Raw genomic sequence first — 16,066 nt, forward strand, 5'->3', positions numbered from 1 at the left:
AGTTAGTCTCTGATTTCATCTCTAAGCCCATTCCTCTAGAAACACCTCAAGTGATCATTTGATTGATTTCAGCAGGTACTGAAGTAAACATTCTATACAAGTTCTGGTAAATTTTCTTGGTCAACATACTTTGATCATGTAGGGTAGAATGATGTACCCACCTTCCAAGCTCATTTATACAAACAACCTGAGTTTAAGGTCCAGATATGAGCACTGTACCAATTAGAACTTACTCAAGATTACACTGATGTGTCAAGCAATTGCAAGAATTTGTTCCATATTTTGAATGCTACACGGGTAAGAATAAGCATACATCTTGTCACTTAGAATGGTTAGTCTTTACACAACATGTGTAGCTATTTACAAAGAAACTTCTTGTTGATTGGAATGAAACACGAACACATGGAAGCCTCAAACAACAAGTTCATCCTCGAGATAACAGTACTCAAACGTGAACTCTGTCTTGATTCGTTGACACCTGCACGGTTGCAATGCCGTAGTTAATGAGCAGCAGCGACTAGACCCTCAAGACATTGCAAGAGAGTGATTACTGACGTCAGCAAAAATGTGCGTTCAAATTCACTTTCAAACATCATGTTTCTAAAGTTCACGTAAAAAATATTCAAGGAAGCAAAGAACGACGAATAACAAGCATACCAGCCTTGTTGATAGTCATTGTGGACGACGTGGAAGTCGAAATACACATAAGTGCCAGTTTCATACTCATCTGTAGTAACCTTGGGCTCTTCGTGACGTTGAAACCAAGTGTTATATTTTTTATGGTACCGCCATGATTGCTTTTTTAGCTCCCGAGCTGCTAAATACTGTTGGTAAGTACCCTGTTGTGGAAGTCCAGCAGAACAAAGAGAACACAATAGTAAGTAATATATGAGCAGTACAACTATAAAAAGAGAAAACACTGGAACATCCACTGGTTTTCACGATTTCTGAATTATATAAATACCATGTTTTAAAATATAATAATAAATGAAGTACAGTCTGAAGAATTCGGTTAACTCTTCTAAAAGTAGACATAATGATATGTAAAACACCTGTTGATAATAGAAGGCATAGAAAAGAACATCTTTGTCTAGTCGTTCCCAAAGGCCTGGGTTATCGATAATTGGGGCTTGCACTTGCGGATACGAAGCAGGAGTAATGGTTGGATGCCTCTGCGAAATGACAACAGATTAGCAGTGAAAAATTAAGAAAAATACCCATCCAGAAAACAGAAAGAACAGCAGGATGCCAAAATGCTATTCAACAGAAAAACAAAGACATTACAAGGCTAGATGGGCCTGAACCAATCGAAAGTTAGAATTACCGGAGTGTAGCTCTTAGGCCTTTCTGAATCCTTTGGTAGTGGTAGGTTTCTGAAAGCATGCTCCAAAGCTTCATGTTGTGCTACAAAATGTTCGCGTCCCAAAGATGGGACTATATTATCCCCGATTGCGCCAAGATCTGGAACACTCCGCCGTCCTATAACACCTGGGTTCATAGAGGATTGTGGATGGTGACTCTGCTGCCCTGGTGCAAGATCAGCATCTCGAGATTGTTGACTGTAGTCAGCGAGTGAGCCCGGTGTCCCGACCTGCAGAGTAGATTTGCCATACCAACTGTCACCTTCTTTGGGTCCCTGCATCACAACAGAGGTTTTTCGTTTCTTTGTTGGCTCAACTTGTTTTTTTATCTTCTTGGAAGTCTCTTTCCTTATCACCATCCAAAGATTAACTAGCATTTATAATACATTTAATCAATATGATATCTTTAGATTAATTGGCAGTCCTCATCTCCGAAGTTGGCGGACCGGGGAACTTCAGGAAATTCTTTACCAAGTTAAAGCATTAGCCACAAAATAGGTTAAGTTTTAGCTATTACTATTATACGGATGATTAGTCATTTCAGTTTCTTTGTTGACTGTTCATTACTCATTGAATTCCTTAGAGGAGAATTTCAGTTGATCCCTAAAGCTTGGTTTAAATTCTTTGACGTTTCTCTATCATAGTACTCCTTTTATCTAGTCCATTTCATCTGCAAAATCAACCACGACATCACTTGCATTCATGCCAGATAGGACTCACAAAGTAACCTACGTAGAGGATAAGAGATATTGCATCTGACCTAAATAACTTTCTATGTCGTGGGGTTCAACAATAGAATATTTTCATGCAGAGCCCACAAAAAAACCGAAATTCAAAATCACTAGAACACTTCCCTAATGGTAACTGATGCCCCATTGTTCCTCATTAACTCATTGATATTTTTTAAAGCTTCACAATGAACTGATTGTTAATTCATGTTTCTCTATATTCCTGATTCCGAATCCGGTAATCATTGCCTCGAGAGGGTCGACATCAAACGACAAGTGCAACATCATGACACGTCTTCGAAGCACCACAGAAATTACCAAGATTGCTCACATAAATAACAGAAAATAAAACATATCATCAGAAAAGGTGAGGGGCATTACGGAGACATCGAAGGTATCCGAATTTTTTAGATCATCATCACTGAATGTCATGCCACTTCTGAAGGCTGATCCCAGAGATGCGACATCAGCACCAGAGTCTTCTGATGATTTAAGCAGCTGAGAAGGCATCTGTTGCTGTGCTGACTCCATTCTTCTACTGCTGGCATCTATTGGAGAATACACAGCAATATCAAAAACTCAAGCTTAGGATGCAGAAGCATGACGAGCGATATGCTCATGTTGAAGATAATGGCATGAACTAGCCTAAACACATGTACATATCTCCGCAACGGAAAAATTGAGTTTGCAGTGTACTTCATAAAGTGAAACCTGTCAGGAAACGAAAAGGGAGAACAACATTCCTACATGTAAATAAGAAACTTTTTTATAAACTCAACCAGAGAAGGTACGAACCATGTTCAGTTGGAGAAGTCGTAGACGATAAAGACAATTGTGCAAACTGTTGTGGGGAGGATGTTGACAACCCCTGCGACAAATGTGCTGGTACAGGTGTAGAGGAAGGAGAAGATGACTGCGAGCTTGTAACCAAACCAAGTGACGTCTGTCTTTGAGTGGATGAGTTCTGAGAAGCTCCTAACATTGAATTTTGCAAGTTCTGCTGCTGTTGTTGCTGCAATATGTGTAGCTGGGCCTACAACGAGAATGAAAAGTAAGAGCCATGTCTTAAAATCACATCTGGTTAAGAAACCGTCTGCCAGCATGCTCGAACATCTACTCACTGGATATTGTTTGCACAAGTTTCAAATTAACCACATGGTTGCGTCACAGCAACTTGAAGACTCCATGCATAGGAGGTGAATTTTGTGAGAACAAGAGACAATGAAGATATGCAAGAGAATATACAGCACCTGCTGAAGAAGATTCGCCTGTGGAGCAGAAAGGCCAGGAGGTTGCTTGAGTGAGGAGCTTGAAAGCTGAGATCCCCCTGTAAGTAGAGAAGCAGCAGAGTGACCTTGCTGTGTCTGTTGGTACCGTTGTAAGAATTTTTGTTTCTGATCCGGCATGATTTCAGATCGCACATGATATGGGCCCTGAAGAAAAATAAATAAAAAGAGTAAATAAGACAGACGCTACGGTATCTGATAATGAGCTGCATAATATTCTTCTGCAATATGCTGGCAGAGGGCAGAAGCGGGATAAGTAGTAAAAGTCATTGCTTACTAGAGACAAGTCACAAGATGAACCATTCATCATCGTAGCCATCTAAAGCTAGAGCATGCGGAAACAGTTTCAAAAGAACACACACAAAGTTCCAAATTATGACGAGGTTTGTGTAGAAAAATGACGGACACAATTTACAAAACATGTCTTACCGTTTCTTGTGTATTTGCAGAATGTGGACGCCACTGCCCACCAGTTGACATACCACTGCCTGCAAAATATAGACTCGTTTCAAAAGAAGAAGAAGGTCCGTAGCCTAATAGGTGCATAAGTAGCGATAAAAAGAGAAGATGGAACAGTCATGTGCGTAACCAAACTACTCTTTCGCAAGGACATGCACTTGGACAACTGACCTGGAAACAAACGAGTGCCCGAGAGCCCGGTGTCTGATGCCCCTATTCCAGTGTCACCCAGACCTCCCGGTCCAAATACACGGTTCCCACCACCTAAAACCATCAATTCCCATTGAGTATAGAAAATATTGTACGCTTACAAGACATATGTGAAAAGATGATGAGTCTAAAACAGCGCGATCTAATCAAAATCAATAGTCTCCAGGAGTCTCTCATAAGGGCAGCCGAGTTCAGCTTGACAACAAGATAAATACCACAATAAAGACGTAAACAATATGAGACATGAGTTACCTAAAGTCCCAGCGAACTGCTGTGACAAACCGCCACCTGTTGGAGGTCTGTCATCACCACCAGTGACACCAAGCCTCATACTCAAATCCATCGCGGGAGACACTAGAAGGCTTCCATTCCCAGGTGCCGTAACAGGAGGAGGGGACTGTCCCCGAATGGAAGTTTCACTCAATCCTGGTCCTACACGCCGTCCTGGGAGCACATTTGTATCCTCCTCTTTCATTCGACCTTGCGAAAGAGTGGGTTGAAGAGCAGAAGCTGTAGGTAGAGATTTTACTGACACAGGCCTTGCAGGGGAGATAACGGTTGGAGTACCTGAAGAATAAATAAATAAGTGATTTGAAAGCATGGGAATTTTTTCTTAGTTTTCAATTTTAAATCGTCTAGAAAATTAAAAGTTAAAAGTAACTTAAAAAATAACAACACACATGGCATGTTCATCCGCGTACTCACAGATAGCCACGCATATCGTTTGCAAGATATTCAACCCAAGGAGAAATTGCACAGCTCCCTCAGCTAATTCACTTACTGAAAATGCTTCACATTGTCGCTTACCCATAGTGTTCAAAGTGCCGAGCTGGCGGGACAGGGATCCAGCTCCAGTTGAAGGTGAAGTAACACCTCCACTTGCCACTGGACTAACACTAAGTACGGCTGCAGAAGAGCTTGAAGTTGATATACTACTTGTGGGAGACGTTGCTAACGTAGGGGCACCTCGTGTCCGGGGCCCTGGAGACTCGGCAGATGATTCTGAAGAAGTCAAAATGTCATCGTTGGCAAGCGGTTGTGATGATGGAGAGACAAGAGGGGATATTCCTAGTGATGAAGCAGTGACCTGTATAAAGTTAAAATTATCAATAAGCGGTCTTGTCATTGAGTGTAAACAAGAAAACTAAAAATTAAGGAATTTCTAGAAAATTCTGATCGTTAAGGACAAGCGATTGGACTCGTGCAGTAATCAAGCTAATGGAATTGGCGAGTTTGATAATGGAAACGGGTTTAGGTTGAAATGAGCACACTTACGGATTGAACAACTGGCAAAGAAATAGTGGGTTTCAGAACAGAACCAAGAGGTGCACCAACTCCAGCAGCTGCTGCAACTGCAGCCTGGATGTGGCAAACTTAAAATACTTAGTCTACCAAGAGAACAAAAGTTCCACGTATTGAAACTGCTCTTCATGTAAGTAGGCATATATGTAAAGTAGGGCAGTGATGACTAAATTAATCGTTATCCTCTTAGAACATACGTTCCTTGAGATAAATTACAAACAAGACCCAGGGTTAATTACCTTCTCTTTGACGACAATAGAAGGAGCAACATTTGGTATTGCTTCCAGATTTTCCAGTGCTTCAATCTTATCAAGAGGTAGAGATTGGTATATGTCGTCAACGTCCTCGAAATTATCAAAATCATCCTGCACGTCAAATCACTTATTTACTTAATAAATATGAACGATCGAGAAACTGCTAAGCAGTGTCATCTCGACTTTTATGTGCCGCCGCGGACGAGCTTAATGAACACGACTGTTTCTAACACGAGTTCGATAGACTTCGACAATATCATGTTTGACTTCCTTAAGAGCAAAGCAAACATCACACTCAAAATCACTATCAAACAGACACTATCACTATCAGCCACATACAAGACTCGTTGAGTAATTCTAAAAGTTAGAGCCGATGATTCATGACTTTAATGTCAGTTATAAAATTAAAATAACTCAATTCCACATGAACGATGAAAGAAACCACACCTGATTACGTTCAACGTAGTCCTCAACTAGATCTCTTACTTCCATCACCTCGTCAGGAGATAGTTCGTCATTGTCCAATAGACGCAACACTAGTTCCAACTTTATGATGTGCAATTTATGTCGATTGATTGACTCCTCGAGATGAGTCTGCACATTCAAACAGGAAAACAGAGAAAATTTCACGGTCTGCAAATTTGACGAATTTCAATTTCTATATATCGACGGAAAATACATAGGTGTAAAACACATCTTGAGAACAAACAATACATGAAACTCTCAGTTGATTGACACATAAATAGAATACAGCCAGAATATAGGAAACGGATGCAATACCAAACGGGGAGGCCGGGCCTTTCCTTTTTTGACTTGAAGGCCTTCCATCTCTGCTTCGAAAGAGTCAATTTGAGATTCCAGCTCACTAACCTGCCAATGCAGGAATAAATTTCCAATATATCAAGCTGGTAAAGTACGTATGATGCAGTCACTTCTACTATCCCAGAAGAGACTGGACTCCTTAATCCTATGCACAAACTACATAAAGAAACACAGAGAAGTAGTTCGCAAAGCATAAGCAACAATTATAGCATACCATATTGTTAAGCCAATCGCGTGACTCCCCTTTTGCTTTATCTCGTGGATCCTGCAAACAAGCAGGCATATACACTACCAACTTGAGAGAGAGGATTGAGCTGATTACACCGGGCTAAATGAAAAGAGTACAAAAACTGTGAAACAACGCTACTAAAAAGAACCCGAAGCCACAATTAAGCAGCACAAAACAACTCATAATGTAAAACAAACAGAGATACTCACAAACGGAACGGAAGGTAAACAAAAATGCACTAGACAACCCAGAGGATTATCAACATTTGTCACTCATAGATTGATATTTAAAGTCCATCTCGACATTCTTTAGTGTTAGACACTCATTCCACTAAGTCAATATGAAGCAATTCCCAAGCAAATTCTAGCTGATCAATTCGATAAAGCATACAATCGGAATGTATGTACGCGAAAGTAGAGACAAACCGTTTTAGGTTGTTGACCCAGGCCTTCTTTGGAAAATGCTTTTGTCTTGGTTTCCTTCTCACATACTTTAAATCTTTCCATTTCTCTCTCTATCTGCTTCCGAGCCTCAAGTAAAGCCTACACCACAAAGAAAACACAGGAATACTATTAACAACATTACACCCCACTATTCCAGTATCTAAACTTTTTCAATTATGAGAGAATCAATCCATCCTTCAAACACTAAAAAATAAAAATAAAAACTAAAACTAAAAATCGAGTCGCAACAACCGATATCAAGTAGAGTTTGTCATCACTCCACAGTTTACGGTGATTATTAAAGACCATCAGTATTAAATGTCACTATACTACAAAAGTCATCAACACAAAATTTCAACAAATGAAAAGATATGAGCATAATTTTGTGATTGAAAGGTTTAGATAGAGATCTGACATACGCTGAAAAGAGGATACCCAAACACATCCAAGGACTAAAAAAGGGGATCGAAAAGCACGAAGAGAAACGAAACGAAAAAAAAACCACGACATTTAGTTGTGACATATGATCTTTTCTCTTTAATACCTTTTTGTCTTTAATCTCACTGGATTGAATCCACATCTTGATTTGATCACGATAACGCTGTAGCTTCTTGATCTCTTTCTTTAAATCGGCCTCGAACTTCTCCTTCTGATTTGCATTTTCAGTATCGTACACCTGCGACACCTCAACGTGTTTCTTCGTCAGCACTACGGAGAGAAAGACCAGAAAAACCACCGACGATATTAATTGTCCATGATCTGAGTAATTCAATGTCCACTGCTTCACTGTTGAGTAGCTTATAAAAATCAGTTCTCAAAAATTAAAGAAGTCAACAAATAATTTTCTCTAAACTCACGACTAATTTTAAAGATTGTGCATAATTAGATATGGCCCCCTTCACAACATCATGAAATGCAGTAAGACCCATTCTCAACAGCATTCCTGCAGAATAAGCACCAAAAGGATGTAAAACAGCCATATCACAGCCTCTCTGTGTAAACACAGAACTCAACAAAGTTTGGACAGATACTAGACTTATTCACCTTGTTCCAGATACTATCGAAGACATCGACGCCTTCTTGCACTTTCTTCAGAACTTTGTCAATTTCTCCTTGTAATTTCCGTGTCGCCCCCATGATGAATTCCACGTGTTTGCCACCAGATGACCGAGCTTATTGTGCACAGTATTCGTAACGTATGAAATGGCTACGACTGCAAAGATGTAACAGACTGGTCACGTATCACTTACATCGAGTCAGTTGATGACAATCCTGCACAATCAATTACAGAGAACTTGAGTAACGATCGTTGAAAACAACACGAGAAGGGTGGCAATAAAATGCGCATGACCAACTAAATTGACTCATTGATTATTTTCTAAAACATATGCTCTCGGGCAGAAAGATTGCACGCACCCTCAATTGAAACTACCCCAAGCAACAGGCATAGTACAATCCGCTGCGACACTTCAGGGCATTATGTGCTACCGACCTCAGGAAAATCAAAGAACATGACAGGATCCAATCGTAAATCCAATAACGTCAAATCAATGCCTACATTACAACATGCCAGTGACTGATACAACAAGAAATGCAAAGTCTCTAGATTAGAAAGAGATCCGTTGAGCATAGAAGCTTCATGGACTACTCTCGAAACCTTCCGACTATCTCAAAGCAATACCAAAATCAACGTCACAATCCCAAATTCAACTTTGCAGCTCCCGTAACCAACTACAACGACGGTAACCCTAAAAAACTCCCAAGTCGCATCGCCAAACAGTTTCTCAATTCGCCAAAATCAAATCCTACATACGCTGCAAGTCATCAGCCAAACCTACTCAACCCGAGCGTAAATGATCCGGAAAATCAATGAAGTCAATGAATAAAGCAGCAAAACTACAATCAAGAGACCAAAATTACAACGAGCGATGCACAACCTTCACGGGACGACTAGGGCAAGACGGAAAAGTCCCATAACCACGCAGTACAGAGCCAGTTCGAGCGAGAAAGATGTCCACGGAAAGCTCGCAATGCGTGAAAGAGATTGCGATTGAAAGAAAAAGGAGCTACTGACGAAGAACAATGCACTATCAGGTCGTGATCACGCGTCCGCGATGGTCGATGGAAGTCCCGAAATCAGTTTCGGAGGGGCTCCGCTTGTGGAGTCGTCTTCGCAACACAACAAATGCAACCGTTCCCGTGGGTTATTTATGCCATGGGAACGTGGAGAGAATTTTATCCTTGGGGTTCTGGGCTCATTCGTCAGACCTCGATTATTGATCTGACCGGGACCAATAGTAAAAATCGGGGAGAACGGGTCAATGCCACATTCCTTACCCGCCTATATTTACCATCCGTTAATTAATTACTTCGAATAGTAAATATGTCCTGAGCTGCATCGTTTCTACAGAAATAAAATTGCACGAATTGTTTAAAATCTTACTTGACCAGGTAGAATTTTGCAAATGATACAATTGGAACTCCTAAAAATAACACACAGATGTATCTAAATAAATATATATATAAATATATATATATATAAATATATATATATATATATATATATATATATATTTCCTAGCTTTCTATTGATTGGGTAAACAAAATGTGGAAAATTGACTGAAATTATAAAAATGAATACGTTGTTGAAATTTTTACAGAGATATTCATTTTTATTATAGAAACAGACCTTTTTTGATTTTTTTGAGCAAAACATTTTAGGCATGTAGAAAAAAGATGCAATGTGTACTGTTATGATGGCCTATTTGAGCAAAATGGCAGATAAATGTATTTTTATTTAATATCAAATTTTAAATGATGTATGTTTATATATATATATATATATATATATATATTATTTTTTGAAATCTTAAATTCATGAATTTATTATGGAATCATATCAAAGAAAACTCAATCTTTATTTGGATCCATTTTTAACTAATTTTAAATTTAGATAATAATCTCCTCATAACTACAATGATTAAAATGTAGTTTTCCATGGTTAAAATACTTATCCTCTTATATTTAGTATATGTGCATTCAATAATCTTATATCTTTGTAAAAACATAACATCCAACACAATATTGAATTAAAACAGTTTTTTTGTCACAATTAAACTGGCTGTCACAACATACTCAATATGAAAGTGTTTCATCGAGGCGAAATTGTGCATAAATACATGTAGATAAAAAATGATTTTGTAAAACTATGATTAATTTAGGAAGTACACTTTGATAAGTATGACAGATATTACCTCATTTCGTCGTGGTCAATAACACGTTCAAAATACATGTGAATTGCTAAGTCTTACATACATTTTAAACTGGAGTAGGTGGCATTTGTCATGTTCAATCCAACAAGCTGATGACAATTCCAATGATGAAACCACAGTATTCCAAAGAAATGCCAACTGCGGACATCTTCATATTGCAAGTATCTGTCCAAATTTTGGTTTTTGAAGCTTCTAACTAGTGATACAAGGATCGTATAAAATTGACAGATCCTTTCAGTGTAATTCACCTTTCTAAAACGCTTGTAGACGTGCTAAGTCTCTGTTAAGCTTCTAGGAAGAACAATGAATGATCGCTCAGAGTTCCATTTGCATGCGGTCCATGAGCTCAGGGTGATCATTCCAAGTACCACTAATAAGCCCCACCTAAATCTCCGAACTCCAATTTTAGTGTCAAAACAGGTTGCTCGAAAGATTTCTACTTATTCAAAGCCTTGAAAACATTATCTCCTCCTGTTTGTTGCAAGAGTAACGACGCAGTGCAGCTATGGCCCATCTCCAAAGCATTGCAAACCCGTTACAGGGAGCATAATTTTTGTACAAGTGCCCAAAACTTCTCCCCAGGTAATTGTCAAGCTATATGATCAAAAAAACTTGAAAGTACACCTACTGTTCCGCATACGGGAGCTTGTAGGAACAATGCAGTTTAGTATTCCGTCTTAAACAAATTAAGTTCTGTGAAGAACATACTTGACAACCTCATATAGTGAGATCACTATTCCTGTTGAAGGAGCAGCACGGCTCACACGAGGACCAACTCCTGTGTATAGTCCACGCAGCCCTCCTTTCCTGCACCAAGAAAGGCACACATAAAACATAGTAGGTAAACTCATTATATCCTTGGGTACTCTTAAAGTCCCGGAATGATGATAAACGACACTAGTAAACCTAAAGCGAGAATGTAAATACATACCTTAATTCTACCAAGAAAACGCATATCAATAAGAGAATAATTAGAACCTTACTACCGATATTTTTCGACACAAAAAAAAATTTCCTGTGTGTTTCGAATGAGCAACTTACTGCCAAACTTCAGATAGCGTTCGCCGAAGAGTCGTGGACATAGATTTTGCAGGATCTTTCTGTGCGACAAAACCACAAAATGAGCCAGGAAAGCCAAAGACATTATTTTAAAAGAACTCAAACATAAAGATTGCAACGTGCACCAAGTTTTTGTGACTGAAAGTTAGCAGAAAAAAGTGAAAGAACTGTGAAATCTCGCATTTCCCCAAATTTTTCATTAGAAACTCCCTTAACGAACCAGCTCTAGAGAATAAGAAAAGACAAGATAAAGTACCTCGATTTGGCGCCAAGTTTTGACTACATCAAGCGGGCAAGTAGCAGCTGCTGCAATGCCACCTGCAATCATGCCTGCGCCAAAATTGGCTCCTAATACCCTTCCTATATGTGGATCTGAGCCTGCAGCTTCAAGGAGAAAGTCTCGTGCCTGCAGATGTGTACTAATTAGCTCATAGAATAAGAACGTATATTGCTCTTGTAGCAGCTGAAAAGGGAGCTGCACATAACCCAGTACCAATGAATGATGCTAAGACAAAGAGAACGTGATGCATCGCATGGAATGCATCCTACTGCATCATATTCTCCAAAGAAAATCCGTACCCTCATGCACAGAACTATTGCATCATATAACTCAGTCTAATATAAATGTGTATTTCAAGGTGTAAATTGAATTTTTACTCAATCAAATCAAAAAACAAGAAATATAATATAACATTCATCTGAGCATTTTTTATACACACGGTGGACGAGCATAAATTTCAAACATAAGATAACAACAGGTAGACCAGCTGATGCTACAGTTTTTAACTCAAACACTATGGAGCTAACATTATAACATGAATGCAATGTGCTTACAGGCTCTAAGACACTCCAGCAGATAGCAGAAAATGGAACATCTCGAGCAAGCTGTGCTCCCACACCTGTCCACATTACCCTCATTCCTTGCACTGCCAACAATAAGATGTATCATTCATAATGCGCACAAAAAGGAGAACAGAGTATAGGAACCCAAGGTCATCACAGAAGTAAAGTCTAACCGAACCACTGAAAACTTCCAAAAAAAGTAGAAAAAATCTTACATCGGCCTGCACTCCCTCGATGAGTTTCCTTCACACTACGTAAGACCGAAACAATCCCAGGCAATTTTCCACTCTTTCGATCTACTTGAGCCTGCAATAATCCAAAAATGTAACTAATTATTCGATTTGTACAGATACATACAAAAGTGTGTGTACATATATGTGTTTGAGAAGCTCCAGGGATAAAAGATGACCATACCAGCAATACTTCACTGAGCTGATCTCTTCCTAAAATCATTGAAGCCGCACAAGCAATCAGGAACAAAAGAATTCATAAGTATTAATTGAAAAGAAGCGTTACCTGCATACGAGTCTTGGCAAGCTCAAGAGGTGAACATACAATAACTGCCAAAGATCGTGCTAAAGAACCAGCTAACAATGGTGCATATGGCTTCATATTCAAGAAATTCTCATCAGAATACCGACAAATAGCTTCTCGAAGAGCGTCGTAACATGGTAGATAAATCCCAACCTGTGCAATTAAACTCACTTATCAACTGTCTGTTTGAGACACTGAAAATAGAAATTAAGTATAAAATCAAATCTAACAATTATTGAAGCATATGAACCAGTAAAATGACTTACTGTCGGTACAGATATTGCAAGAGAGGCATTGAGTCCTCTCCATAACCGAATAAAGCCCTCCTGCATTCAACAATCTATTAAGACCATCAAATGACGTGCCTGTAGATAGAGTGTTGCAAACAAGAGCGCCATTTATCAATTCCCAAAAGAGAAATGTTTGTGAGTTTAAAATAAGTATTATTAAGCATAAGCAACTCTAAACGACAAAATCTTTACATCCGCAAAAATAATCCTAACACAAACTTATCTCAATGTGTCAATGTCTGTAGCAGAATTTGATGGAATCTTCTTCATGACTACTAGGAACTCATACTGGTTGCTTGTAATCCCGAAAAGGAAAAAATAAACAAAAAAAAAAGCTATCACCTCATGTGCAACTCTTCGCATAACGTCCAAAGTTCCCTTGTAATGCTGACTAGGAGGAGGGCAATCGGGGGATATCCCTGCAACATTAGTTCTGGGACAAGCTGGTGCGCACCTTCCATCTACACTCACCTGTTTAAATTATTCAAGGCACGTTAACTCATTACGGCATCCGAATCGCTGTACCACCAACCCTGATTTTCTGAAACCTAGTGCCAATATGCTGAAAACTAGCACGCTATCAAAAGTTTCTGCCAGGGCTGCAACAGATGAGAACTTCGCAACACTGAGATTTCGATCAACTGCGCAACATTTTAGAATCGTTAAAATATAAAGCTCAGACTATAATCGACAAGTAAAACAAAATAAGAACTATTACTTATCTAACATTGCACCACCTTACCTTGAACGATTTAGAAGCCTCCATTTCACAAGTTGCTTGGTGATAAGACACTCCGGCTCCTTGCGCTTGGAGTCTTGTCTGCATAGACATAATTTTAAAGGATTTTACGGACGAATAAAGGCTCCATCCCACTTATAATCTTTGGTGTCCCAAGATGAATAGTGTCACCACAATTCACTTGGTCATATGTCCCATTTCTTTGTCAACAGTAAAAGTCAACGGTTGCTTAGGAAAATGTGGCGAATCCACCAGGACGTAACTTAAACACTTCAGACTTATGTACACGAATTGGAGTACATTGAAAGTGAAAGGAAATGGGGATACATGTCAGGAAAAAATTCTGATTTTTTCCAGAAGAAGTTCTTGTTCGAGTATAAGTTCGAGTAAGCTTGGATACAAGTGCCTACTATAATGAGATATACAGAGGGTTTTAGACACACCTTGGCGACGTCCAGAGGATTAACAATAACTGCGGATATGACTGCGGCCCCCGCAGCGGAAATAGCCTTCTCTGTAATGTCCACATTTCTTAAAGGAGCGTCAGCCATGGCAGCGCGTCCCTCTAGCGAACCCGTCACAGACCGTATCCCGCCAAACAGCCCTAATCGATGGAATCCATCCTAAGTCTCCGACATATGAGAAGAATCGAGTGTAATTGCAAGACCTCGAAGTCGGAATGGATCAGTAGGTGGCACCATTGCCTCATTCATGGGCTTCTCAAGCACCAGTCATTAAACTCCATCCGTTTCCTCATAGACCTTTTCCAGTTCATCTAATAGATGCTCCTTCCTGAACTACCAAAACTCAAGCCGGACGAGAGAACAGTTGAAGGAAGCTCGGTGTCATATGATTGCAATCACGCAGAGCAGCTCTTTCCGACCCTTGACTAGCAAATCTGCGTACACTGCGTACAGAAGCAATTCAGTAGCAGTGTCTGGTCAGGTCCTGATCAAAACGGTAAGAAACAATCTTCAAGCACGATAATTCCTGAACATGTGTTTTGGTTATTTACTCCTACTAATTCCCCTCCATACAAATGTTGTCAATTGCTCGAGATGCGAATCCTGTTAATCCGACCCCTAAAAATGTACAAACATAAGAACTCAGTTGCGATCTAACAGCACTAACCGATTAATAATTTGACAAAGTAAATACATCCTCAAGAAAAACAAGAAACTATTTAAAAGAGTAGTCGCTACAATGCAACCGAATCACCCCGCTCCTTGCACAAATAGACACCAAAAAAATAAAAGGAGTGTAAAAAGCGATTTCAAATTACTGCTCGGTAAAGATTTGGACACGTAATCGTAAGAACACAGTGCAGAACGTCCAAACGCATTACTGTAACAACAAACAAATAAATCAATACGAATAGCAACCTCTCGAAACAACCTTTGCTGCTATCCCTACAACCTCACTTTGGAACACATCCATCCTGTGAATGAAAACCACCACTAAATCTTGCAACGCATCGAACTCATGCTCCACTTCCTCCCCCGCTCCCCCGAAAATTATCAATAATCTCGAACACACTCCAATTGAAACCCAAACAATTTCACAGACTCAAAAACTACAAAATCAAACGCAAACTCGCCACAACAGTCACAAGAATCTCGTTCCTTCGAATCGAAGAACAGGAAGCCTGCAGTTCGGCGAGGAAGAACTACACCGCACCTTGAGATTACCACATCGTCGAAGCACGAAAAAGGATTAGGAGTTTAAGACCAGAGAGCGACAGGAGGATTGCGTAACACGAAAGAGGCACGAGAGAAAAGCAGGTCGCACAATGTCAGGCTCAATGGTCACCCCGTCGCTACAAGGCACGATGCGGTTCCTTTCATGTCTACGCTGCTCTCGTCGGGGTTGAGCTTTTGCAGCAACCAGAGTGAGAGTGGGACCAAGCACGGCGGTGCTCATGTGCTTCTCGGCACGTTCCTACACTCATTCCACTTGTCCATGTCACGAGCCTTAATGCTGCTGGTTTCCACGTCAACCTCCAGAGAGGGTGGAATCTTCCCTGGTAGCCGAAGCATCATTCCGAGTAAAGCTTGCCTGGAGCCATAGACATGATCCTGAGAGGAATCTTAGTGGTGCAAGCATAATCCGAAGTGGAACATGCCCTCCTGTGCCTCGATGCTTTTGCTTTAAAGCTAAGGTGTCAGGGTTATGGCCGTTCCCCTGATCAGGCATTCACTATCGAGCAAGGTGACTGTTCCATGTTAGAAGGATACT

General features: G+C 39.9%; 2 protein-coding genes across 5 annotated transcripts; both read right to left on the reverse strand.

Moving 5' to 3' along the window:
• Positions 1-252: 252 nt before the first annotated feature.
• On the reverse strand, positions 253-9,277 carry LOC112276707 (uncharacterized). Of its 3 annotated transcripts, none has more exons than XM_024508283.3 (20): positions 9,032-9,277; positions 8,139-8,366; positions 7,639-7,770; positions 7,077-7,193; positions 6,637-6,687; positions 6,381-6,470; positions 6,048-6,194; positions 5,586-5,711; positions 5,320-5,403; positions 4,852-5,131; positions 4,297-4,611; positions 4,006-4,098; positions 3,805-3,863; positions 3,340-3,522; positions 2,885-3,122; positions 2,471-2,637; positions 1,325-1,591; positions 1,053-1,172; positions 658-839; positions 253-478 (listed from the first exon to the last, which is right to left on the reverse strand). In XM_024508283.3, the coding sequence occupies exons 2-20, from the start codon at positions 8,229-8,231 to the stop codon at positions 412-414; spliced, it is 2,811 nt and encodes a 936-aa protein (XP_024364051.1). In that variant the 5' UTR covers positions 8,232-8,366; positions 9,032-9,277; the 3' UTR covers positions 253-411. The 3 variants fall into 3 exon arrangements, with proteins under 3 accessions (XP_024364051.1, XP_024364048.1, XP_090103002.1); XM_024508280.3 differs by having other exon boundaries at positions 1,325-1,636; XM_090246876.1 differs by lacking the exon at positions 9,032-9,277 and adding an exon at positions 8,511-8,630.
• A 1,210-nt stretch (positions 9,278-10,487) lies between these two features.
• On the reverse strand, positions 10,488-15,707 carry LOC112276965 (mitochondrial carrier protein MTM1). Of its 2 annotated transcripts, XM_090246956.1 has the most exons (12): positions 15,509-15,647; positions 15,114-15,175; positions 14,275-14,738; positions 13,835-13,912; positions 13,435-13,563; positions 13,069-13,128; positions 12,785-12,955; positions 12,484-12,574; positions 12,260-12,351; positions 11,682-11,831; positions 11,408-11,466; positions 10,488-11,173 (listed from the first exon to the last, which is right to left on the reverse strand). In XM_090246956.1, exons 3-12 carry the CDS (start codon positions 14,380-14,382, stop codon positions 11,053-11,055), a joined length of 1,059 nt encoding a protein of 352 aa, XP_090103082.1. In that variant the 5' UTR covers positions 14,383-14,738; positions 15,114-15,175; positions 15,509-15,647; the 3' UTR covers positions 10,488-11,052. The 2 variants fall into 2 exon arrangements, with proteins under 2 accessions (XP_090103082.1, XP_024364584.1); XM_024508816.3 differs by lacking the exon at positions 15,114-15,175 and having other exon boundaries at positions 15,509-15,707.
• Positions 15,708-16,066: the final 359 nt, after the last annotated feature.

Source organism: Physcomitrium patens, chromosome 24 (assembly GCF_059467195.1).
Source record: "Physcomitrium patens ecotype Gransden chromosome 24, ASM5946719v1, whole genome shotgun sequence".
NCBI classification, from domain to species: Eukaryota; Viridiplantae; Streptophyta; class Bryopsida; order Funariales; family Funariaceae; genus Physcomitrium; species Physcomitrium patens.

Excerpts from the sequence above, each read along its gene's own strand:
- LOC112276965 (XM_024508816.3), bottom strand. The coding sequence starts at position 14,382 with ATGGCTGACGCTCCTTTAAGAAATGTGGACATTACAGAGAAGGCTATT. Across the intron at positions 12,956-13,068 it reads TTGCAATATCTGTACCGACA|GTTGGGATTTATCTACCATG; the intron begins GTAAGTCATTTT and ends TTAATTGCACAG. Across the intron at positions 11,174-11,407 it reads ACGCTATCTGAAGTTTGGCA|GAAAGGAGGGCTGCGTGGAC; the intron begins GTAAGTTGCTCA and ends TTCTTGGTGCAG.
- LOC112276707 (XM_024508280.3), bottom strand. The coding sequence starts at position 8,231 with ATGGGGGCGACACGGAAATTACAAGGAGAAATTGACAAAGTTCTGAAG. Across the intron at positions 7,771-8,138 it reads TCGATAGTATCTGGAACAAG|GTGTACGATACTGAAAATGC; the intron begins GTGAATAAGTCT and ends GAGGTGTCGCAG. Across the intron at positions 6,471-6,636 it reads GCGATTGGCTTAACAATATG|GTTAGTGAGCTGGAATCTCA; the intron begins GTATGCTATAAT and ends CTGCATTGGCAG.